The following is a 24,931-nucleotide window of genomic DNA, read 5'->3' on the forward strand; positions in this document are numbered from 1 at the left end:
ACTTTTTTTCAAATAATACTTAATCAAAATACTTTTTTTGAGAAAAATATAATGATATTGAAAAAAGGGATTTTGTATTGAAAAACATTAATTTATAGCGACTGCAACATGATCACGCATGAGAGTATTGAGCGAAAACCCAAAAATTGAAAATACTTCTTCTTCTTCTTCTTCTTCGCATTTCAAGCTTATTGCATTTAAGGATAGAACAAAACTAGCAATTATTACGAAATTCTTAAAACCACTTTATCGTTTTGCTATGGAATGGCTGGTGTACCGAAATTGATGAAATTTTGGATTACGGTTCCAATTTTAATACTCTTAAAGAACCCAATTGAATACATACTGTGAAAGTTGTAAAGCACATGAATCATTGCAAAATGAATGCTTAATTGGCAACGTTGCTGCTGCTTGCAATTTTTGAGATATTTGCTGTTCTTGAATTTCCTTCGGTTGCCATCTTGTTTTCTTCTAATATACTTGAACGACTTTTAATTAAAAACAGCTCATCTTTGTACCTAAAATCACAAATAATAAAAAAGGACCTTTAGTTATTGGAACACGAATTGAATTCAAGATCATTTGTTAGAATGGGAGCCTACGAAAAATGTCCATCTTAGCACACTTATTGTCAAATTAACCGCACATGGAACCTCCATATCCTCTCCGAGCTGCTACCGCAAATCTTATCCACCTCTCTTCCGCAAACAGTAGCAATACTTTCTCAGATAATCCACGTGCATACACTCGCTCTGACTAGCATACTCATTCAGCCGGCTGATCGATCCGGTAATCTCGAACGACTTGCGCCGGGTGTAATGCCTCACCGTTGACTCGAACTTGCCCGCTCCGGGCTTCCCGTCAAATATCAATAGATAGTCGGTGTGGGGTACGTCCGCGTCCGGGTGCCTGGCCACCTTGGCCAACGAGATCGATTTCAGCTGTATCTTGGCACAAAGTTTCTTGGTTAAATTTTTCTCATAATCCTCCAGATCGCGATTGATCGAATCGATCACGAAGCTAACTACTTCGTGCACAATTTTGGAGTCTTTGTGTATCTTTTCAAAGTTTGAGCAGGTGCACCAGTGCGATGCGATGGACGTTTCTTCACAGGACCGATTCCAGGGCATTTCTTGGAATAGGCTCTGACAGTTAGGGCAACTCAGCGGTGGTGGAAGGTTGTCGACCCGTTCCGATAGCTCTAGGACGTGCTTCAGCGTTGCGTGTAGATCGTAAGGGTTTGTCAAACGGTTTCGGTTGATCTTCAACGCTTCGACAGCTTCCGGGTGTTGTTCTTTGAACCACTCCGGTAACCAGAGGAACATAAAGGGTAATCGCTCTTCGAGCCACCCGGTTAGCAACGATCGAACTGCTCCGAACCGTAATCCATGATCGCTGAAGAACACCACCATACTGCTGTTAAGGATGCCTCTCTCCTCTAGCTCTTCAAGGTAGTACTTGATCCGTAGGTCCATGGATGAAGGATCGCTGATATCGTTGTGACTGAACGTATTAGTCCAAAATAGCCCAAAGCTGGGCTCATCCTTATAGAACGTTGCAAAGTCCAGAGCGTACTGGTATATGAAATCTGCATAGTTCTGGTAGCCCAGACAGAAGGTTAGAGAGTTCTTCGTTTTCTTGACAAGATTCTTCTCTGCGGCCAGTGCCATCGGTCTTAAGTAGTAGTCCGTCGGGGGTTTGACGAATCCATACTTGTGGTAGTTAAACGTGTTGATACTGGCTTCGTCTTCAGCGTAGGCAGTTACGTAGCCGCTGTTGGCAAACATGTTCCACACGAATGGACACGTCTCCAACTGACCCACCTTACGAGGATTACAAGTATCGTACGCTAGGGAACTGTTGTATCCAGTCAGGATTGCCATCAGGTTCGGGAACGTGTTGTCGTCGATCTACGGGTATAAAACTGTATCAGTCCAACATATCTACATTGATCTCCACCCATCTCAACTCACCTTGTTGTACCCTTTCAGTTCGAACCATCCCGTATCGTATAGGTGTTGTGCAGTGTGTGGCATCGCTCGGATAAGATTGAGCCGTGAAATGCTATCAATCCCAACCATCAGCACACTGAGCGGTCGTTGCTTGTAGCTATCGCGATACCTATCTAGCCGTTCCCGTATTGCCGGTTTCGCCCGGACGATCGCATGCACGTTCGTGTAGACCGACTTGCGAGTTTTACTGGTCTCCGAAACACTCCCCTTGCAGCGAACCATTACTCCGTTGGTTACATTTGGCGGTAGTTGGACGTCGTTGGAAAAATATTTACACTCACTTAAGCTGGAAAATCGAAAAGAACCGTCACACTATGACTTATTTCAGCATTACAATGTTCAACTCACTTAAAATTTGTATCAGCCTTTTCGTTGACCCCGGACCGTTCGATGCTCTGGTAGCAGCATTCGATGTACTTCATGTAGTGCGGCAGATGCGCCGCAACTCGGTCTCGATGGAACCGTAGCACAACCGTGTCGTTCTCGAGCGGTTTCTGCTCGATCATGGTGAGCGGATGCTTCGACGAACATGGAATGAACCTCTCCTTATGAAACAGCCGCATCACGTCATCGGCCAGTGGATCCAGGTCCAGGATCTGACATCCCGGTCCCCAAACGATGAATCCCTTTGGCACTGCATTGGACGTCGTTGCATTGGAGTTAGGTGGGGTGGTGCCGGTGATGGATGTGATGAGGGTCATGGCATCGTCATCATCAACGTTGTTGGAATGTTTGGGTTGTGGCACCGCACGGTGGTTGGTAAGTGTGTTTGGAATAACGGGAATGATTTTGTTGGTTGAGGATTCAAATACTACTTTCGATGAGGCTAGGCCTTTTTTTTTTTTGGTTTATTGCATTAAGGTTTGTAGCGATAGCGAGGTGCAGGTTTCGTGATATATTTTATTTGGTGTAACAGATAAAAACCAGCGTGCAACATAGAGTTCATACAGTGGTCATCGGGATTCGGGTGTTTTAATTGCCGTTGAGTGGGTTGGCGTTCAACATTGATTCGGAAACAGGGACAAAACATGGAAACGAAAAGAAACACATTGAAAACATTAAAACCAATCGTATGGAAACAAATAGTAGTTCTTTCCCTAACATTTTGTAGTGTGGGACAATGGGAAAGGGTTAAGAAATGATCAGTGAATGATTGATTGATTAATTATATAAATAACATTAATAAACATAAACAAATGAGATGGATAATTCAGCTGATGGAATACCAACATGGAACCAATATGAATTCTAACGTTCTCTAAGTAAATTTGCAGTTACGCCTTCAGAGAGGTACCGTTATAGTAAAAGCTGCCTGATCTTTGGTAGTAGGAAAACTGACCACAAATGGTATCTTTTTAGCAGGTATCAAGGAATCCAGAAAAGAAAGCACACTGGCGGTATTTTCATCTCACAGCTACACGGTGAATGAAAACGACCCAAATTTGAATTTAGTTCACTCATAATCGCCAAAAGTGCAGGAACTCAGCGATGAGTAAAATTTGTCTCATGGTTTCTTGTGGAAAACCTAAAAAATATGTCGGAAAATGAGGAAATTGACGAAAATTTCATTCAGTCTCGGAGTAGTACCAATAGACTGAGTGAATCGAATCTTTAATTTCCTCAAATTCGGGAATTTTTCCCTGGAACATCCTGGAAAAAGCTGGGAAAACATGAGGCAAATTTACTCACCGCTGAGATCCTGCACATTTGGCGATTATGAGTGAACTAAACTCAAATTTGGGTCGTTCTCATTCGCCGTGTAGCTTACACACTTAAGGCCCAAACGCAATGTGGGCGGAAGCGGAACGGAAACGTAAAGCTTGACAGTTGTCACAAATGACATCTAGATGCCTAATCGAAGTCGATTTGGTTCAAACTAGTAGGCCGACAAGTAGGCCTACTCAAATCGGGCCTTTTAGCTGCCGCTGCCGTTCCACTTCTGCTGTCATTCATTGCCTGTGCCTTTAGTTTTGTTTTCACCAGCTCGGAAATTGTTTTCCGAGATTTATTTTTCCTTGATTTCTTTTCCGTTGATCTTATTTTCCGTGCTGAGCATCAATGCTACCGACACCAGGGAGGCAGCTCCCACACCTGGACCCTACCTATCGACCCATCAACTCATGAACCGGCGACCAACGGCTTACTTCCCGTGATCAGCGATGTTATGTCATAGAACATCCCGGCGGTGCCGACTGGGATTGAACCCAGGCCTACTGGGGTGAGAGGTAATTACGCTTACCACTACACCACCTGCGCCGTTAGTTTGCCGAGATTTTCACAGCATTAAGTTTTACTGAGATCTCAGCTAACATGACGGTTGTTCTCTGAGATTCAGCAGAACATTTTCCGAGACTCAGCTACCGCACGTCATGTTTGCTGAGATCTCGGCAAAATATGTTTACCGGGAGAGGTCGGCTGTGCAAATCTCGTCAAACATTTCCGAGATTCGACAAACAAAATTAAGTGTGTAGGGTATAAAGGCAATATACATTAGATGAAACAATCTCTCACGTAAGCAGTGATGGCATAATGATAAGCAAATTGCCCTTCATTTTCTTAGAAAGAGAAGGTATAATGATGCTATTCCGTTTTTTACGAAGTGACTGCTGCTAACCACAATTTGGTGAGATTTGCAGCTGGTGAGTTTTGTTAGCTTTAAGGCCAACGCACATTAGATCCAGATCGGACGCGTTGCGGCAAACTGACAGCTAAATCTATTGTCTAACTGTCAAATTTACGTCAACGCAACGCAAACGGATCTAATGTGGGTGGCCCTTTATACTCCGAGCTGCGATCTCACATTTTGCAATATCAACCGCAGGTGATGGCTTGTTGATTTTTGTTAACGAAAATCATGCGCGATCTTGTGTTTTCGTGAGATTTGATTTTTTTGATATTTTGCCAACACTGCTCGTAAATATTCTAATTGATAATGCCAGTTTGCTCTTCTCTCACCAGTGCTGCAAAATCTCGACAATACACGGCGATATTCAAAATTCTGCTTTGGTCACTCATTTGAGCTAACAGTCATCGTCAAGGGAAACCATGTCAATTGTCAGTGACAATGCTGCTGTGAAACGAAATTAAATTACTTGAATCAAGCAATTACATGGAGCCGATAAAGTGCAGAAGCACCGACGATAACAATAATGTGACTCAGAAGGCATGAAATTGCACTCTTTGTTACCAAGTGAATCTCTGTCAATGACGAAAAAATCAATGAGATTTTGAAAAAAAAATTTTGTGAGGATCAAGTCAATCAGTGACTATGTGATAAACAATGTTGTCAATATCGCGCGAAAGTCTGTCAATGACAATGACAAATCTCAGCACTGTCTCTCACAAGTGCAAATCACTTGTCAGACCAAATATTTTTTTGAAAATTTCGTCCGATTGATTTTGACTTGTCCTGAACGATTTCTCTTCCGTTTCCAGTATAAGAAACAATCAATACGAAACTAACGATTTTAAATTGGCTCACTACTTGACTAGCCTATTGGTCCCAAGCAAACGATTAACGTATCCCATTCTAGTCGAAATTCTAGTACTGCACAATGTTTGTTTTGATTCGCTATGAAAGTTTGACAGGTAAAATGAGGGGTTATTGGTTTTTCCTATGTTTCGAGGGGTGAATCGATTAGCTTGGGACCGAAGAGAGTACCAGAGCTGAGCCAAAAAGTTGAGCACATTTCTTTGGGACCTTCTAGTCTTAGAGTTACCTCTATGGTATAAGCATAGAGGTAACTCTAAAGGCCCACGCACATTAGATCCGGATCGGACGCGTTGCGGCAAAGTGACAGCTAAATCTATTGTCTAACTGTCAAATTTAGGTCAACGCAACGCAAACGGATCTAATGTGAGTGGCCCTTAAGACCAGAAGGTCCCGAAGATACGTGCTCAACTTTTTGGCTCAGCTCTGGTACTATTATAACGTTGGGGGCAACCGAGGTGGATTTGTCGTCGAGATAGTACCAACAATCAATACGAAACTAACGATTTTAAATTGGCTCACCACTTTAGTAGCCTATTGGTCCCAAGCAAACGATTAACGTACCCTATTCTAGTTGAAATTCTATTACTACACTATGTTTGTTTTGATTCGCTATGAAAGTTTGACAGATAACTGGGTCCCGAAGAAAATCATTATTATTTTTGGCTCACTCAGTACCAGAACAATGGTCCCAAGCAGTCCCAAGCTATTTCACTCACCCCTGCATGTTCTGCATGAATCCACACACCCCTGATGTTATCTGTCAAACTTTCATAGCGAATCAAAACAAACATAGTGTCGTAATAGAATTTCAACTAGAATAGGGTACGTTAATCGTTTGCTTGGGACCAATAGGCTACTAAAGTGGTGAGCCAATTTAAAATCGTTAGTTTCGTATTGATTGTTGATAGTACACCGCTCGAGTGTTCATCACTGACTGTGTCGTTTATTCAAAGTTCTATTACTTTAAAATAGTTCTCGACCAGAAGTGAACAGCAATGTCCAAGTCATAATAATAATAAGACAAAACCTAAACGTTGGCGAACCCTGAGAAAGGTCGCAAGAAAAGCATAATAATTTATTGCCTCTCACTCGGAGTGTGGCAAACAAACCATAACAACTTACTCGCGCACTCTCGGAAGGTCGTGCATAAATGGTGACGAATAATAATGTTTACTACCCGCATGCAATGAAGGTCGCACACGAAGCAAACCTAAAAGTTGTCTGAGCTGGCGAATGTATGTTCTTGAGAAACATACACATCTGCTCAGCACATTGAGGAATTTGAAGGAAAGTTTATTGTCGACTTCAAACCGTCCGAATGCAAATGGTATTGAATAGCAAGGATGCTACACTATCTTCGGCCCCAAGCTAATCGATGAACCCCTCGAAACATAGGAAAATCCATGAACCCCTCATTCTATCTGTCAAACTATCATAGCGAATCAAAACAAACATTGCGTAGTACTAGAATTTCGACTAGAATGGGGTACGTTAATCGTTTGCTTGGGACCAATAGGCTAGTCAAGTAGTGAGCCAATTTAAAATCGTTAGTTTCGAATTGATTGTTGGTATAAGAGTCTTGACCCGGAAGCAGTTTAAAATCAGCTCGAGCTTTCACATAGAAATATTTGAATTCAACGAATGCGTGTGCAGTATTTTAAAATTCTGTTTCCCTTGTATTGACTTCTCGACGCAAAATCTCACTTATACAACCTAGCTAGCGCAGCCCTGTAAAATCGGTTTGTTTATTATTTTCAACCTCGAAATCAGCTGTCAAAGTGTTCGACTTAGCAGCGGTTTGTTTTTTATTTTCAACCAGTAAAATACATGTATTAGTGCAACTTCTCACTAATACTAACGGTGGTAGAGAACTCTATGGTAACCATCTTAAAAACTTAATGAAAATTTCCCAAGACAAAAATGACAAGAGATTCCACACAGCTTTGAAAATCAATGTTTGCTATTTTTTAAAGTACACGCTTAACAGAAATGCACTAAATTTGAGTTGACTATTTTTAGCTTCTTCCACCAAATATACTACATTAAGAATATAGTTCACTCTTAGATTTCCCATACATCATCCAGGGAACAGAAACTTACGATTCGAAACGTCATCTAACGTGAGAAAAGGCAACCAATCTTCATTTGATTGCAATCGAGGGGTAAGTGAGTTGCAATTGTTACACATGAAAAATCGAATTCTGTTACATTAATCTTACATCTGCATTGCTTAAGTCTGCATGGAAATACGAAATTAATTGTTTAAATAAGTTTTATTATAAGAGAGGTTTATCTTAAAGCTTTGAAGTAAACCCTCGTAAGCTTAATCAAATAGATTAGTTACATTTTCTGACGCAAAGCACTTGTTGGCTTAACATCGAGTCTCCGAAAAAACAAAAGAGTGAGGTTCCACCCTTTATCCTGTGCAATATAGTAGGTCCAGTAAGCTTTCAGTTAATAATTCCAGCGTTCAGAAGGGCCTAACTGTGATGATCAATTATCTTCACCGATTTTCTCTTTTATTAATAAATAACACGACTTAAATAATACTTCTCGGCGCGTTTGATGTTGCATTCGCTATTCATTACAACATTTTACGTCACTGCTTCGAACAAAAAAAAAAATCGGAAAATTGTGTCACTTAAATATAGAAATACAAAGAGAATCGATCATCGCAGTTAGGCCCTTATGATTCTGATTGCTAGAATTGTATATTAAGTGCTCAAAAGAACACTATCTTGAGGGAAAGTACTTAGTAGCTCCAGTTGGAAGTAAGGGAAAACAGTCCATCCAACCCCGCGCTGAATTTAATTGCTTTCCCTTTTCTAATTCTACCCTATACATTCAGGGAATTTCAAATGACCCATTTTAAGATACAATTAAGAAAAACGAAAAACGTAACAGGTCAATTATTCAAATCAGTCATCAAACAAAAACAAACACATCGAAGATTGGAAAATGATTAGATTGAAAATGCATAAAGGAAAGCGAAATGTGGGTGAATTTGTGTTCCCTGTTTGTATAAGCCTTTGTGAGCATGTGAGGAAAAAGGAGGGAGTCGTGCAAAGCCGCATTGTTAGCAATGTGAGCTTTCTATTTCTGTACAAGTAGGGTAAAACAGGGAACAACTGCACCCTGGGCAAAACGCCTGATTTGGTTTTTCATAGATATTCCACTCTTAATTATGTGATTTTTTGAACCAAAATGCTAGTGTATGAACTAAACTAGCACTGCCGCTTGTAAAATGTATGCATTGAAAGGGGAATGCTATGAAACATCGCATCTGGCGTTTTTCCGTGGGGTGCATTTTGAGCTGTTTTCCCCTATAGAGGAAGCGTTAGGAAAATAGGCTTTCTTCAACCGCACTTTTCTCACTCTTTCATGTCTTGTCTCTTACCTCTTGGTCCCGGAAGATCTTCGTCATCGTCCGGTATAGTGACCACCATCTGGTGCACCACAGGACGTATACTGATCGTCGACAGTGACAGGTAGAATGTGATGAACGCGAGCACCACCAGCACTCCCAACCGGATGCGGCCACATTTTTCCTGGTGAAGGCCTTTGTTCTCGCGCCTATTCGCTGTACAAGTGGGTGCCCCCGGTCCGGTGGGAGGGCGCCTCGATGCCGATGAAGTGGAAGTTTTTGCCTCCGTGTCGAGCAAGGGCTCCCAGTCGGATTCGTTGCCGGATCTCATGCTGTTGGAACATTGCTGCGAAAAGGAAAGAAGAGAAAAGCGATACAAATATGGCATCATTAAGCAACACGGGAGCTACTATTCATCTGGCTCGGTTCAAAACGAGGATTATTTAGTAGGTGGGAGAAGCGCGCTTGCAGGATATTGGAAATGATGAAGCAGCTATTCAAGGCTTTCTTGAGCACTTCGGTCGTGGGTCGCGTGAATGGGCTAGGAAGGGAGTTCATAGCAAACGACTTCCGTCACATTTTCGAACCGACGGTTGTGAAAAAAGGAGTATAAAATAACAGCGGATGCAGAGTGTATAAGGAGCGGAACTTCATTACTCCCTACTGTGTGAGTCGGTTTGCTCCTTTGAAAGGCGAACTGTAGAGCTAGCCACCGTTGGATATCAGAAAAGGATAATTCGCGATTAATGTTTGAATAGGTTCGATGCTCAACTGTCGATCAAAAAATCGATTTTTAATTTAATTTTTGAACTTTTTATTGTATGCATCAATATTGCAAATCCACCGATCAGGTCGCGGTAGAAAGCTTATCAAGTGATAGACATTGGTCTATTTAAAAATTTATCGAGAAGTATGAACCCTACCAACAGAACGCTCATTTTATACGGTCTTAGTCCTTCGTCGGTCGCAAATAACATAGATAAATGCAACCGTCATACTGCACCACACATTGCATCGTTTTCAAATGACACTAACCTGCTGCTACCTCCAGTCAGTCAATGTTCCATACAGCGGACGCGTATATGTTTAATAACAACAGCCGCCGCTCGCATTGCATCGACCGACCGACCGACCAACAGACTGGCGCGATGCAGTGCAAATTGTTCTAAATTTAGAACCTTGCGGGAGCATTTAAATAGTTGGTGTACAACAGACATTTCACTGGTGCTGTTTGGACTACTTCTTCCTCATTCGGGCGCGATAAATTATCGAAATATTGCCATCGGAAGATGAAAGCAAAGCCGGCCTTGAAATGAACGGGGAAGGTCGTTTTTGTGGGGCGCCAACTAGTACCTACTACTACTGCATGAATTCAATGACGTCTAGAGTGTGTCGTTCAGGGGGCCGCTGCCATCAAGCATGGCTTTAATAGATTTCGCGAGTTCGGGAGTGTGAGGCGTGAAAGCAAACTTTAGGACATTTTTTGCTAACATTATTTGAGCGCACTTTTTTCGAACAAAAGTTAAATGCAAATATTTGTACCCATTATTGTCGATGACAGAGGTTACCTGTCTGTCGACTGCCTGGCCCAGCAGCTCAGAATGGCATACAAATCATTTATCACTCGCGTTGATTAAACTCCGCATTCACTCCGTCTGCGGTTGTCAGCTAAAAGTTCAAAGGTTCGTTTGCATTTGACCATTTGCAACCGAGTTCTAACGATAAGCATCAGCAATTTAGCTAAACCCGTCGTTCAAATCACCTAGGGAGCACCCAGTTCGGTAATTCAGCGGAGAGCAACAAAACCGGTATCCAAAGTCTCACCTTCAATTAATTAACATAAAATTCTGTGTAAATGATAAACCGTAGGTAGTCTAACAATGCAGCGGTAGTGGTGCGAAATATAAAACAGTGGAATCCATCAAGAATTGTAAAACGACCTTGGTTCGTGTTGTGTACCATGCATCCGGTTTGCATCACCGTGATGTTATAAATTAATCAACATTTGGGATAAACCCACTTTTTGCAACATCTCTGAAAAGAGCAATTCTAGATGGAGCTGGATTTAGGGCGTAACAGCTTTTGTAAACAAAGACTTATTTTGATGATTTCTTGAAATTTAAGGCTTGCCAATGCAAATCAACAACACCATCGGGTAGGGGAAGAGTTCCCGTACCCAACGGTTATGTTGGTTTGTGTGGGCGTGCCTTGAGTTCCTAGAAATCATTGATATAAGTCATTGTTTACAAAGGCTGTTACGCCCTAATTTCAGCTCTATCTAGAATTCTCGGTTACGTATCTGTTTTTGCAAACAAAGATTCAGACGCCAACTTGTCGAAAATTTTAGCAGTTCCACGCAAACTAGCACCCCCATCAGAATTGCGTCACTTTGAAAAACTAATCGAGAATTATTATATTTTATAATTTCTTAGTCAGTATTTATTTATGAAGCTACTGCAATCATATCGGTGATTGGTGAGGAATCTGCTAAATCGTGTCTCACGAACGTATGATCTGTGCTGGGAGACGACGCAGAGCTGTTAACGTCATCTACGGTAATGGACCTGCATGTTAGCCGTCATGATGCTGAATACCATGTATCGAAAATAGCTTTTAATAGATGACTAACACTCACCGAATGAGGTAGCCAATGAGAGCGTATTTTCTTCCCTATCATGCTGATGAATGGGATATTTCAAAGTTGCGGACGGACGAGTGTATCATTGATGCAATTAGGTATCATTGATGCATCATCGGAATACAATAATTGACATTGATAGTGGCGCCGGCAATTTATAATGTCTATACTTTTTATTTTGTTGTGTTTCATAAATCACAGTACAAACGAAGAATTGCGTGGGATAGATTGTAGATAAAAATCGATATTTACAAAGCTAAACGGAACCATTACTTTGCGAGAAATTGATCCACTGCAAAACCTTAATAATATTTCATCAAAAATAAGATGAAGTTTAAGTTCAACATAAGGTTTAAGTAATAACCCTGCCCTTTGGTTCAGTGAGGGTTAGGGCGCGTGCTGCCTGGTTGGTCGAGGTAGATTTCATGTGTGAGTAAGTGATGACACTGGACATTGTTATGTGCAATTCACTTTAAAAGGTGTTTTCATATTTAACTACATGCAGTTCTAAAGAGCCTGAATGAAATGTGGCGCTTGGGAAGATCAATTGAAGATATGGTATAAAAATTAATAAAGATAGCACATTGAAAAATGTGTTAATTGTTTATCAACAAATTTAATGATGTATTGAAATACTTGTTAAATTGAAATGATCCCTCATTTCACATCCGTTGAATCATTCTCAACGACCATCCCGTTTTGATTATAACACAGCATTACTAATAATGTATATATCTATATCTTTTCCGGTACCATGGAGTCAACAAAGTAAAAGTGAAACAAGAGCTATGGAGCACATGCGATACGACAATAGAGTGATACTCGTTAAGAAAGTACCTGGAGACACTGTCTTTTTTCCGCAATGGTGTTATGGTTTTATATGATGCAACTATAAACTCAAGATCATCATACAAAGATAATGGACGTCGAAATATCGTAAAACACATAAGAAATAACATGGGAGACTTTCGGGAGCCTACTAGCGACTAGCAGTGATGCAGAGAAGGACAACGAGTTACTGGAAGGAGATTTTTTACTCTCCCGTTCATGCTTATAGGTGACTTTATCTACCGATTCCCCAATCCATTTTTGCTCCTTCATACGGCGACATATTGAAAAATCTACCACCAATTCTTAATCCTGACTACTTCAAACTATGGGAACAGGATTTTCAGTAATCAAAGGAACACATCTTAGTCCTTGTTACCCCTTTATGCCTTGTTACCGTGAGTGATAAGTTGCCTTTTCACCGTGAAGTGACAGCGGTAATAAGGGCCGATAAGCCCTTGGGTTGCCTGGACCGATGATGATCTTGAAACAAGTAAAAAATAAGCTAGTTAGTCTTCATGTATGTGATTCCTAATCTTCTATTCGTTATTCACTAGTTTGAAGTGGTCAAGACTGGGGGCAAGACAGCTTTCGATCACGAGTAAAATCGGAGTTAATTTTGAGTAACTCTGAGCAACTCACGTTGATCAATATATTATACACATAGCAACCTGAATGTTATATTGAAAACAATGTTGAAACTGATGCTGTCAAGCAAAGTAAGTAGACGTGTTCCAGCTTTGATCGATGAGCCTCGAAGTAAGTATTAATTTAAGAAGGAAACTTATAATTTGTTCGAATTATATTCCAAAAGTGCAGAAGATTAATTTGTCGTTCCACTTACGCAGGAATGCTTTTGGGAAAACGTTGGAAATGTTCTCCCCCATTTTAAAAACATTCTGAAGCTGGAGGGGCTAGCAGCAAACGGTGCGCTAGCAATGCTCACCCGGGAAGACATTTCGGCGAAGGAATTGCAAATGCGCTTTCGTATACCAAGTGTACGAAATGAAATTCGAGCTGCCCCTTCAAAGTCGACGGAAGGTTTTTATGGCGATTATGCCAAACTGCAAGATAAGCTCAACATCGACGAACGCCACCATCGATAACACGTAGCACTGCATTCGCAGCATAGAACAAGAACGACGAAGAACCACCATCGAGGACCTCGGACCTGGACGACTCAGCACAACAGCAGTGGGTTTAATTGGAATTTCTGTGTAGGAACTTATAGTGCGGTTTGATAGGTTCGAATTAAGCTAAAATAATTCAATAAATTCATTCTGTGTGTAACGTTAGAGCAATGTTAGTAGCAATTTATATGTTTTATACACCTAGAAACTCGGTGAAAACTTAATTTATACAAATATATAAATATAATAGAATACATTCCTGTATGTTTTTCAACAACATCAGAATACAATGCCTTCCCATTTTTGGCAACATATGATTTTTGTTTATTATGCAATCTATAAATTCATAGAATGCTCTATTCGATTTATGATGTTACTCGACCATGCTTTAGGAATTAGACGCTGGATATTTAATCAAATATTGTACAGAAAACATGGGCGAAAAGTTTAGGCAATAAACAGATGGTGACGGCACTGTATTTAGTTGTTGGCCATGGCATGATTTTTAATGTTACCAAACCCCACGAAGATGGCCAGAGCTGACCCAATCTGGCCTGAAATGAGCAGCTACATAATAAATATACCACAATCAACAGCGTCTAATTTGTGTGAAACATGGAATCTTGTGGATCATTACAACAAAACCTAACGATTATATAATTCCTGTTGATCGTTTTAAACTCGTGTTGAAAACCAAATATGCTGTCAGACGATATTTTCTTTGATTAGAAAATCGAGACTACTTTGTTAATTTTTGAGTAAATGTGAGTAACTCAAATTTACTCGCTGCAAATATATTTACACTGAGTATAGCTGTCTTGCCCCCAGGGTGAAGACTAGGGTTCTGATAAATGGTCATTATCGGTGTCAATTTTGTTGCTAAGGAATCCAATTTTGGCTGACAACGCCTTTGGAGGGTGCTCTCACTCTTTAAAGGGTAAAAATAGCGGGACCTTTTTTTTTTTAATTATAGTCACTTTAACGCTCTTGGGTTATCGTGACTTGTCGGGGGGTGAGATTTGAACTCGTGACTTTGGCGTGAGAGGTATGGATGCTAACCTCTACGCCAGAGTCACCCCCGGGGACCTTTCAATCAGATTCGATTCCTTGCGATGAAGGCAAGAATGAGAACTGTATCAAAACCGAATGCTTCATTATTTTTCAATAGTGATGAAGGTGTTCGACATGCACTATACTAAAGACACGGGATATACTATAATAGATCAAATAGCAACTCAAAAACATGTAACATGTAACATGTAAAAACATTGATGATAACACTGGCAAAATTTTTCGTTAATTCTCGTAAGCTCATTTCGTATAAAAGAATTTCGTAGATATAACTAATTTTTCGCCTAATGTGCGAAGCATTCGTATCGCTTTTCGATAGGTACATTTACAACATTACGCATTATTCGTACAATACAACTACTTAATTTCGTGCGGACGTGAAAACTGCTTTGGAATAAATTCGAAAATCATTCGTGCAATGACAATATTCATGAACAGTACGAAAGTTCTTATCTAATTATATTCATCTCTAAATTCTTATCATTTAAAGTGCTAATTAAGCCACGAATAAGAGGGATTTCATGTGTTGTTCGTTTTCGAAAAAAATCATATCGTCTAATTTCGGTTGCTGCACAGTTTTATGTATACATTTTTTGCCGTTCTACGCTTATCTGTGCCATGTTCTAAAAGTAACATCTGAGAAAATCGTGAATAATGTTTCGAATCATTTCTGCTCATTGGAAGAAATATTATTTAAAATAAGTTAGAGCATTGTTCATATTTCAACAGAGTCAATTTGTTTTAGTGAAAACTACAGAAATTACCTTCAATGAAATCAGTCAAGCTTATTTTTATACGATAACAATTCAGTGAGACTGTTATGCCGAGAAATTGGCTATGAAGTAGGAAATTCTACGCATATCAGTCCCACTAAGAACTATTACTTTTCGTGTTGCTTTGATGGCCACGTTGCGTTTGACGTCTTTACTCTTGTGGTTGTGGTTGTGTTTACATGAGCGTGCTTGAGTTCTCCGCGAAGTTTTGAAAGTGGATAGTTTGCATAGGTTTGCATCATTAACTGAGTCCAACAATAGGTGAGTTAACATTGCTGCAATCGTTTGCTACATTTATAAAGCCTATAAGTATGGGCATCTTTAGAAACAAATGATGAATGCTCTGTGTAGAACACAATAAGATTGTCGATCGTGGACTTCGATGATTTCAAGAAAGACTTTGGAAAAGTTAACACACACAGTAAGGATTTCATTATATTCAACCAAATGCATCCTTGGTAGTATATTGAGAACATTCTAACGACTTAATTTATGATAGGACTATACCACAAGGGATATTCTGAATCAGTCAACAGGAACCTTATTTTAACTACAAAATATGGTAGCAGCTATCAACTAGATGAATGAACACATGAAGTTACAGAAATTGCCATGATTGTTAACTGCGTTGCTTCGAGTTGTTTTAGACAATTATACGTACTTTTGTAATCATGCCAATATTGGAAGATGTTTATACATCGTTGCTATATGCAATGGAACTTTAAATCATGTTATTTTGTCTTTGGTTTATTATAAAATCATTACACTGCTTCTTATCAATTGATTATTATCACTCAGCTACAGTTTGAAATCTGAACTATAATCTGGTGTTTTAATATGAATTCCCGTTTCTCTTAATATTTTCATCATAAAATAAAGCTTCTTCTTCCTGAAATGACTCATTGAGTTTCTTTTGATCATATAAATACTGTTTCAATCATTCTTGCACGCAAATCGATTCATTTATAAAAGATTCAGTAAAAAAATCTTTGTGTGACAGTTATGTGTAGAATTTCAACATGGGACAATTAGACTTGACGTTGTTTTTAAATAAGCCCAAAACAAATAACACGTTTTTCTATTCTCATTCAAAAATTTACCTAAAAATGTACTGTTTTATGAACAAAAGTGAAAAACGTCCAAAAGTAACATGGGACAGATATGCGTAGAACGGCATTTTTGTAAGGAAAACAATTGGACATAGTAAGCTATTTATGGAGTTTCAATATTCAAATAATGCAAAAAAGGGTTTCTCCTTCAGGGTTTCCTGTTGTGACTGAAAACAGCAGCCCGATCCCAGATTAAAGATAAACAACTAATAACAAATATCTTTTAGAGTTCAACCTGAGACTTGTTGCAGAATCATGAAAAGGATCTGCCCTGGATCGCTGATTCTACTATGCCCAATCACTGTAATCTACTGTTAAGTGCCTTCTTTTAAAACATATCTGCACTTCCGAAGAACATCAACACCGGGATTTTTTGATAAAAAAAACAGCCTACGAAAGCGGCTCCTAGAATCGATGAATAGTAGTGGTTTCGACATTTCTACCGGTTATGTCCCAGGTACCGGTTCCATCACGCATAGGTGCGATACGGTGTGGAGGGAGCTTCACTTTGATGTGGTAGCATCGAAATCAAAATCACCGCAGTAGTTTATTCCGCGGAGGAGCCGAAAGACGGTCGATAACCCATCAAAAATCAAATTTAAATACTTAAAGAATTCTGTTGTGGTATAAATTTCAAAATAAAAGCATTCATAGATAGAACGATAGCCAGAAACATGATTTTCTTTTTTAACGAAATGATCGTGTCTCTTCGTATTGTGTTTTTTTTTTTTTTATATATATATCTTTATTAAGGAGAATTTCAGCCCTGGGCTGGTTCGTCTCCATCCTTCGTATTGTGTTCGTACATTGTATGAATGGTGTTTTATTGGGATACGAAGATTTCGTCGACACACGAATAATGCGTATTTATTTTATTAAATTTTCAGTACCAATACGAACGAAAATCAGTAGCGAGTGTGGCAATTTGAACAAAACTAGCTTCGAATCTATTTCGTTGCAGAAAACAACGAATGGATTCCTGTAACAAACGAACGTTTTCGCTATATAAACTAAATTTTATTTTCAGTGCAGGGTTTTAAAATTTACCGTGAATCAACTACCCAAGAATCGATTTAAAAAAGTGATTTCCTGGAAATTCCCAGGATACCGGAAACTAAACAACAATGCTTCTAAATGTGCAATAAAGTTGTTTTTGCATTATTTAGTTTTTTGACTTAAAATTACGTTTTTGTGGACTATACTGGGGTGCACATCTAAAAAAAAGTTAAGGGTTGTGTCCAAAGCACGACCGCATTGTCGACATAGGACAAGGCTATTTTTGCTGCTCCATTCAATAGAATATTAATAACAAAACAAATGGTTTAGAAGTTTAACTCAAAATTCAAGAATTCAATATTCAAATTTTTGAAATTGGACGCTTATTGAATAAATCTCTAAATTAAGATTAAATGTTTGAAATTAGAATAACAGTTTCTTTATTATTCATAATTAGGTTCCAAACATGTTTACCCAATTTTCGGAAACGTACTTACGTTAGAGCTCAGGACACTGCTCCAGCTATCTCCACGGCACCTTCTCCACTAGTAAAGCAAGTTCCTCATCATCCTTCTTTGGTTGTCAATGTCCAAGATAGTCACGTTCGAGATTTTGAAGACATTTAAACAAACGTGTCATACGACTTTCGGAAAGCTGATCATAGTTATATCATCGTCGTGCTGTCTAGCATAGACTGGGGAAGCGTCCTGGACCCTGGTACGTTGAAACCGCTGCGCAAACTTTTTCATATGTCTTGGCGTATGTCATTGACAGACAAGTTCCAAAGCGGGTTCACCGAAAAGGGTCACACCTTTCTGGGAAGACAAGCCAATTGCGAAAGTTGAAACGCAAACAAGTATCGTACGCTGTCGCTGAAACATCATAACGTTAGGCTCAATCATGAGTTCAAGCGAGTTAGCTATGCTATTCGCGATATCAACGTGGGATTGCATATGCATATCGGGGTGGTCTCGCGCTATAGGTCCAAAAAACAGCATAAAAAATTAATCAAAACAAAAGCAAGGGCAGAACCTAAATCTCGATAACTTTTTCAAAGGGACGTATCAGCTTTTGAAAACAAATGCATTTGATCGTCGATTTGGCGTAACTGGTAGCTCGCCCACGCATGCTAACACTACCATCAGATTGGGGAAATTAGTGCACTCGTATAATGGCGTCAATGAGGTAGCGGTTACACGAACACGTGTTTGTCTCGAGCCGAGAAGGGGAAGGATACATTTCTATACGCACTTTGTTTTGTTGCACGAAGCCGGTGCTGCCCGGTCAAAAGAGCGATTGTTTATATTGCAGATAGCTATAAAATGCGGAAACTGTTCGAATTTCGAACGAGGCTGGTTGCGCCGAAAAATGTATTGTTGCATTCGAACGTGTGGGAGAGAGAGGCGATTTTAGAAAGAATTTGTCTGGTCTACCGGGGTACAAAAATGATAAGATATGCGATAAGCTGATGCGGGTTCCTTCTTCCTGCCGTTCCTTCTTGGAAGATGACCAAGAATGTTATACGGACTTGTTGGAGCAAGATCATCGAGCTCGTTGACTTCCTCAACAAACAAAACATCGACATTGCCGTTATCACCGAAACCCACCTGAAACCGGAGGTAAACATCTACCTTCCTGACTTCCGGCTTCTAAGACATGATCGAACCAGCTCCGGGGGAGGAGGAGTGGCCATTGCTGTAAGGAGAAACATCTGCTGTCGGCTTCTGCCGAGCTTCCAGCTAAAAACCATCGAAGCTTTAGGGGTAGAAGTCTCCACTCCTGTCGGCCCTATCACCATCATTACGACCTACTGCCCCAAGCAAGTCACCATCAGGCCTGCGGAGGGACATCATCAAACTAACTCAACGGCGCGAAAAGTACATCATCGCTAGGTCGCCAGCACCAACACCAAACATCAGGCTTGGGGCAACAGTCGACGCAACCAAAACGGCACCATCCTGAATGACGACCTGCAAGAGGCTCGCTACGCCATATTAGCGCCGGACTGTCCCACTCGGTTGAGCCGGTCTAGCGTTCACTCCACGATAGACATCTTCATCAGCAACATGGGAGACAACATCTCGCTACCTGTGACCCATCAGGAGCTGAGTTCGGACCACTATCCGGTGGTGGCCGAAGTAGGCTCATCCGTCAACCGAATCCAAGCTTCCCGACGCAACTACCATCGTGTCAGCTGGGAGCAGTTCCAACACTGTGTCGACTCCACTGTCGACTACGGTGTCCTTCCGGAGACGCCCGAAGACGTTGACCGGTGTCTGCGTTCCATCGAGAAGGCGATATCCCGGGCCAGGAAACAACACGTGCCAGTATCCAGACAGGTGAGCAATACTCTGAACCTTGATAGAATTACCAGAGATCTCATCAGACTCCGTAACTCCATCCGAAGGCAATACCAGCGTTCTGGTTTACGTGTCTTGAAGACCCATTGCAATCGTCTTACAAAAACCATCCAAGCCAGGATGGTGGACCTCAGAAATCAAGATCTTGCTAACAAGATCCGCTCTCTCCCAGATTGTGCAAAGCCCTTCTGGAAACTAACGAAAATCCTTAAAAATAAGCCAAAACCCATTCCACCACTGACCCCACTGGATCGTCCCGGCGACCCAGTGGTTTATCTGATAACTCCTGAAGAGAAGGCTGCCGCGATAGGTCAACACTTCGTCAGCTCCCATAATCTCGAACAAAACTTCGTCAGCCCTCACGAATCTGAGGTTGCTGAAAACGCAACCAATCTTCATCAGATTCCTAACATTTTTCCAGAGGAATTTGAGATTACGGCTGACGAACTGTTGGCCTTTATCAAATCATCTAAAAACATGAAGGCCTCAGGTTTCGACAACATCCTGAATCTGGAACTCAAACACTTGAGTTCCAGATTCTACAACCATCTGGCACTGGCTTCAGACTTGGCTACTTCCCCTCGTGTTGGAAGTCAGCTAAAGTCATACCCATCCGGAAACCTGGGAAGGATCCTTCCTCTCCTTCAAGTTATCGACCAATCAGCCTTCTCTCAGGGTTATCAAAACTGTTCGAAAGAGGAGTCTACCACCGGCTCCTAACATCTTCCGAACAAAACAACATCTTACTCGGGGAACAGTTTGGTTTTCGGAAAGGTCGTTCGACCGTCCACCAGTGACAAACATTCTCAGACGGAACAAGTCTGTTTCGAAAACATCTGCAATGGCGTTGTTGGACGTTGAAAAAGCGTTCGACAATGTCTGGCATGATGGCCTGGTGTTCCAATTTTCCTAGTGCAGATAATAAACAACTACCTATCGGACAGGACGTTCCGAGTCTCTTTGAATGGCATCACATCGGATGCTTTCAACGTCGGTGCTGGGGTTCCACAAGGAAGCATCCTTGGCCCCATTCTATTCAACCTGTTCACCTCCGATATGCCGGCTCTCCCTGATGGTGGATCGTTGTCTCTGTTCGCAGATGACACATCCATCGTCTACAAGGGTAGGGTCATCGGAGCTCTGACTGCCAAACTTTAGAGAGGCCTGGACGTCCTGTCTGAATATTTCAACAGCTGGAAGATCCGTATCAACGCGGCAAAGACCCAGGTCATCATCTTTCCACACTCAAAACCTCCCAGACATGTTCCGTCTGAAAATAATAAGATCTGCTTAAACGGCTCAGTTGTGGAATGGTCCAAAGAGGTCGTGTATCTCGGGCTAACACTAGACAGCAAGCTTCTTTTCAGAGAGCACGTTGACAAAACCAAAACCAAGTGCAACATCTTGATAAGATCGTTGTATCCACTCATGAACAGGAAGTCTACCCTGTCCCTGAAAAATAGGCTTGCTGTCTACAAACAAATCATCCTTCCCGTAATAGAATATGGGATGCCAATCTGGGAGAGTTGCGCCAAATGCCATCACTTCAAACTCCAAAGGATCCAAAACAAGAACCTGAGGATGGTCCTTAACAGTCCCCCGCGGACTAGAAATTCTGAGGTCCACCGTCTGGCTGGTCTTCAGACACTGGAGTTACGGAGAGCTGACTCCATCGCAAGGTTCAGAGATTACTGTAGGCGATCCGATCAGCAGATCGTCAGGGATCTGGCACGTTAGGTTAAGTTAGGGTAAGTAGGTAGAATAACAAATTAATACATTCAAACAACATACTTCACAAGAAGAAAATTGAAAAACATTACACAGTAAAAAACAACATGTACAACACAATATCAAAAAGTTCACCATAGATGAAGAGCCATTTTGGCTAACCTCTTACCCTGTATTAGCAATTGTAAACCACATAGCAAATCAAAATAAATAAGAATTTTACTACTAACTAGAATAAACCAGTCTTTGTCCAAACAGAGGCTCTGCTTTTCCTCAAAGCGATTTCCGACTGTAACCAGTCGTAAAGACCGCTTACTGAAGAACTCCCGATGGCGAATCCAAGTCCTCGCGACAGAAGATAACCGTCAAATCGAAAGTATCAATGTGCGCGTAAAAGTAAGTTGTGATGTGCGCTTGAACCACTGACGTCGTAGCGTTGTTCACCGCAATGTTTCCTTAAGGAAGAAGGAACATTGTACAAAATTAGTCGAGTGGGGCTTTAAACACAGAATCAAGAAAATGCCGAAGTACAGTCGATTTCTAGCCATGCTGTCGACGGAAGGGGAAAATAATCCAATTCCACAACTTCCTGGGAGGGCCAGCAGCTCCAACAAAACCGTTCAGAGCAACCGACTGAGAAGAGTGAAGTGAAAACGATTCACGAAACACTGGAAGCCGTCAAATTAGACGCTTAAAATTGATGGGAATACACAAAATATGATAATGGCGTTTGCGTCACGTTATGAATAAAAACAGACCATCCTTCTCCAGAAATTGCGTTTCGATGATGATCCGAATAACATGCATCAGTGCCAAACTGGGACTGCTGAAAACTTCCGACAGGAAACTTCAGAAGCCTTCAGCCGACTGCCTTCCGAGCCATAGTAGTGGTTGCATTTTGCAATCGGTGCAAGGGTTCCAAAAAACTAAGTAAGCGGAAGCGCACATAAACTTCATCGCATCATCCGGTAGAAGGGAAACCTTTCGGGAGCGAATGTGCTTCCACCTGTTCCAAGTAATGTAGACACACTTCCTGATGAACTGCTTCCAATGGATGAAAATCGCTCTTATTGAGGATGTCACACCGCGTGTTGATCCGACACTGGAGTAGAACCTCGTTGCAATGATCGCACAACAAAGCTATCGAAAGATTAACAAATTTTGACGTTTTACTTTTTCCAGGCAACTTTGCCACCACCATTGATGCCGTCATAAAACTAAACGGAATAGGATCAAGCAAAATGACTTCATATAAAAACAATTCAGTCTGGAAATTATCTTAAAAGGCGCTTTAAAACGTTTTGCATTTGTTGGCGATTTCATGAAAGCAAAACAGCTTTTTCGCAAATGACTTATGGAAAATTAATGTTTATGCTATCGCCATATTTGTTTTTTTTTTAATAACTACGGGTTTCAAGATGTTTTTCTTGAAAATAAATTTATCCAAATCAATTCATTAATGAGCAGTAGTAGAGAACACGAAAACTATCAAATTATCTCGGCTGGGCGCAACGATTTGTTTCTCAAATTAAAAATAATTATTAAAATCAACGTTTTCCGAAGGTGGCCTTATTTTTTTCCGATCTTCCGAAACACTTTTCACATTAGATTTAATCTGTTAGGGGAAATGTTGGCTTCGGCAATACCTTAACCTATTATCGTCAGGGGGTAAACAAAGTCCTAGAGCACTCAAATTTGGCCAATAGTTGCTCTGAAACACAATATATCCACATGCCAAAATTGAGCTCTCAAGGACGTTGTTTACCCCCTGACGATAATAGGATAAGGTATTGCCGAAGCCAACTTTTCCCCTACCTGAAAATAGACCACAATATGATAACTGGTTCGATAATTTTGCGAATTCTTTCACATTAATGATGAGGAATTGTGTTAATATTAAAATCGGGTCCTCTAGGAAACATAATTTGTCATGCTACTCATTTACTCAGTAGGGTTTACTTTTGTATACTCCTGACCATGAATGTTAACAAGCTACCTAACTAGGTATGTTGTATGCTGCTGTTTGTCTTCATTGCTTTTGGCATGTATGACGGAAATGGGTTCCATATGCCGAAGTAGTGCTATACCCTATCTTGTTAAAAAAAAAAAAACGATTACCAATCGACCGGTAAATGGCAAGTTTATAAAACATTCCAATACCGTCATCAACGATGTTCGTTTGTACGGTTCGCAGTTCAAACGTATGAGGAAAAAGTAAACATTGAATGTTTGCCAAAATAATTCACATGTTCGGTGATACACTCAAAATTGTTCGCTATTTTCAACCAGAGTGAGTGGCACTACACGTACGCACATACTACACCTAATAGATATATTCGCGTTTGTAAACACATTCGGAACGCTTGCATAAACAGAGAACGGTTGGTAAATGTGAAAGAAGCAAATTTCAACGGCCCAGCTCATCAACCCCGTGCGAGCTGTTCGATGCTCACGAGCAGAATCCTACCTTTCGCTCAATTTTCTTTGCCGTCGCTCCAATTCCTCTAGTGCCAACAGGATATTCACAGGATTTCCAGCATCCAGCTATGCGAGCACTCACACATAGGCACACGCGTTAGGCAGATTTCTCTTTGCGAAATTTTCTTAGCAATGCCAGAGCACAATTCACACTTCTAGCCACTATAGACGGCACTAGTAGATTTGCACATTTATCATTCGATTTCATCTATCATCTTCGTAGACGGCGAAATTGAGTTAGTGCGCACTTCGTGCCCCGTGTTCGCCCAAACATCAAATTGTTCACTTGAATCTTTCTCGGGAAGCGACTATCTGTTGTATTTCATCTCATACCCAGGGTTGGATAAACCGAACAGAAAAGCCATGCACGAAAACACTATACATCAATGCTGATTCACGGTAGCAATTGATTTTCCTTCCGCCAGCATCCCTTTCGCGATTTTCCGATAAAAATAGAATTCTCTTTGCAATGTTTGCTGCCGCACTTAGCAATTTTCTAATTTCCAACGTTTCAAACGATGCTGCAGCTGCTTATTTACTGCTGTAATACTGAATGAACGTCCTGTTCTGGTTGGCTCGAATTAGAGATTTTCCTCCGTCCGTTCTTATGCGAACCGAGCGGTCGTGTGCCCCGTTTGGCTGAACCGCATTGCACAAAGGACATTCTCACTCTGAGCGTGCGGAAGCTCCCACGAGTAGCCAGCAACCTCGTCGGTGTCGTTGTCGGTTGATTGTGTGGAGCTGATTGGGGGGAAATGTGTGGTTTTTGTATACTCTGCACTATTCTGGTGCTATCAGAATCGCTAACTCGGGTGAGAGCGTGAGAGTGAGTTCTGGGATGTTTATGCTTGAAGAGCTATGGGCCGCATGTTTTACCAAGAGCACTAGTGCATTGTATGAGCTGGTGGGTTGAATGGATTGAGGTTTTAATAAGTACTATTAGATTTGCTG

The 24,931-nt window shown here is 40.9% G+C and overlaps 1 protein-coding gene across 2 annotated transcripts; it reads right to left on the reverse strand.

The window, feature by feature from the left end:
• Positions 1 to 204: 204 nt before the first annotated feature.
• LOC135702712 (uncharacterized) lies at positions 205 to 24,669 on the reverse strand. 2 transcript variants are annotated; one of them, XM_065223754.1, is made up of 5 exons: positions 23,970 to 24,669; positions 8,903 to 9,215; positions 2,361 to 2,646; positions 1,974 to 2,298; positions 205 to 1,910 (listed from the first exon to the last, which is right to left on the reverse strand). In XM_065223754.1, the coding sequence occupies exons 2-5, from the start codon at positions 9,198 to 9,200 to the stop codon at positions 687 to 689; spliced, it is 2,133 nt and encodes a 710-aa protein (XP_065079826.1). In that variant the 5' UTR covers positions 9,201 to 9,215; positions 23,970 to 24,669; the 3' UTR covers positions 205 to 686. The 2 variants fall into 2 exon arrangements, with proteins under 2 accessions (XP_065079826.1, XP_065079825.1); XM_065223753.1 differs by having other exon boundaries at positions 2,361 to 2,844.
• Positions 24,670 to 24,931: the final 262 nt, after the last annotated feature.

This window comes from Ochlerotatus camptorhynchus, unplaced genomic scaffold (assembly GCF_037179485.1).
Source record: "Ochlerotatus camptorhynchus isolate MF236.1 unplaced genomic scaffold, CSIRO-AGI_Acam_v1.1 ptg000196l, whole genome shotgun sequence".
Classification (NCBI taxonomy): Eukaryota; Metazoa; Arthropoda; class Insecta; order Diptera; family Culicidae; genus Ochlerotatus; species Ochlerotatus camptorhynchus.

Bases quoted from the DNA above. Each gene is read 5' to 3' on its own strand.
- LOC135702712 (XM_065223753.1), bottom strand. From the start codon at position 9,200: ATGAGATCCGGCAACGAATCCGACTGGGAGCCCTTGCTCGACACGGAG. The intron at 2,845-8,902 runs GTAAGAGACAAG...AAAAAAAAAAAG, and splicing joins AGATCTTCCGGGACCAAGAG to GCCTAGCCTCATCGAAAGTA. The intron at 1,911-1,973 runs GTGAGTTGAGAT...TTATACCCGTAG, and splicing joins AACTGAAAGGGTACAACAAG to ATCGACGACAACACGTTCCC.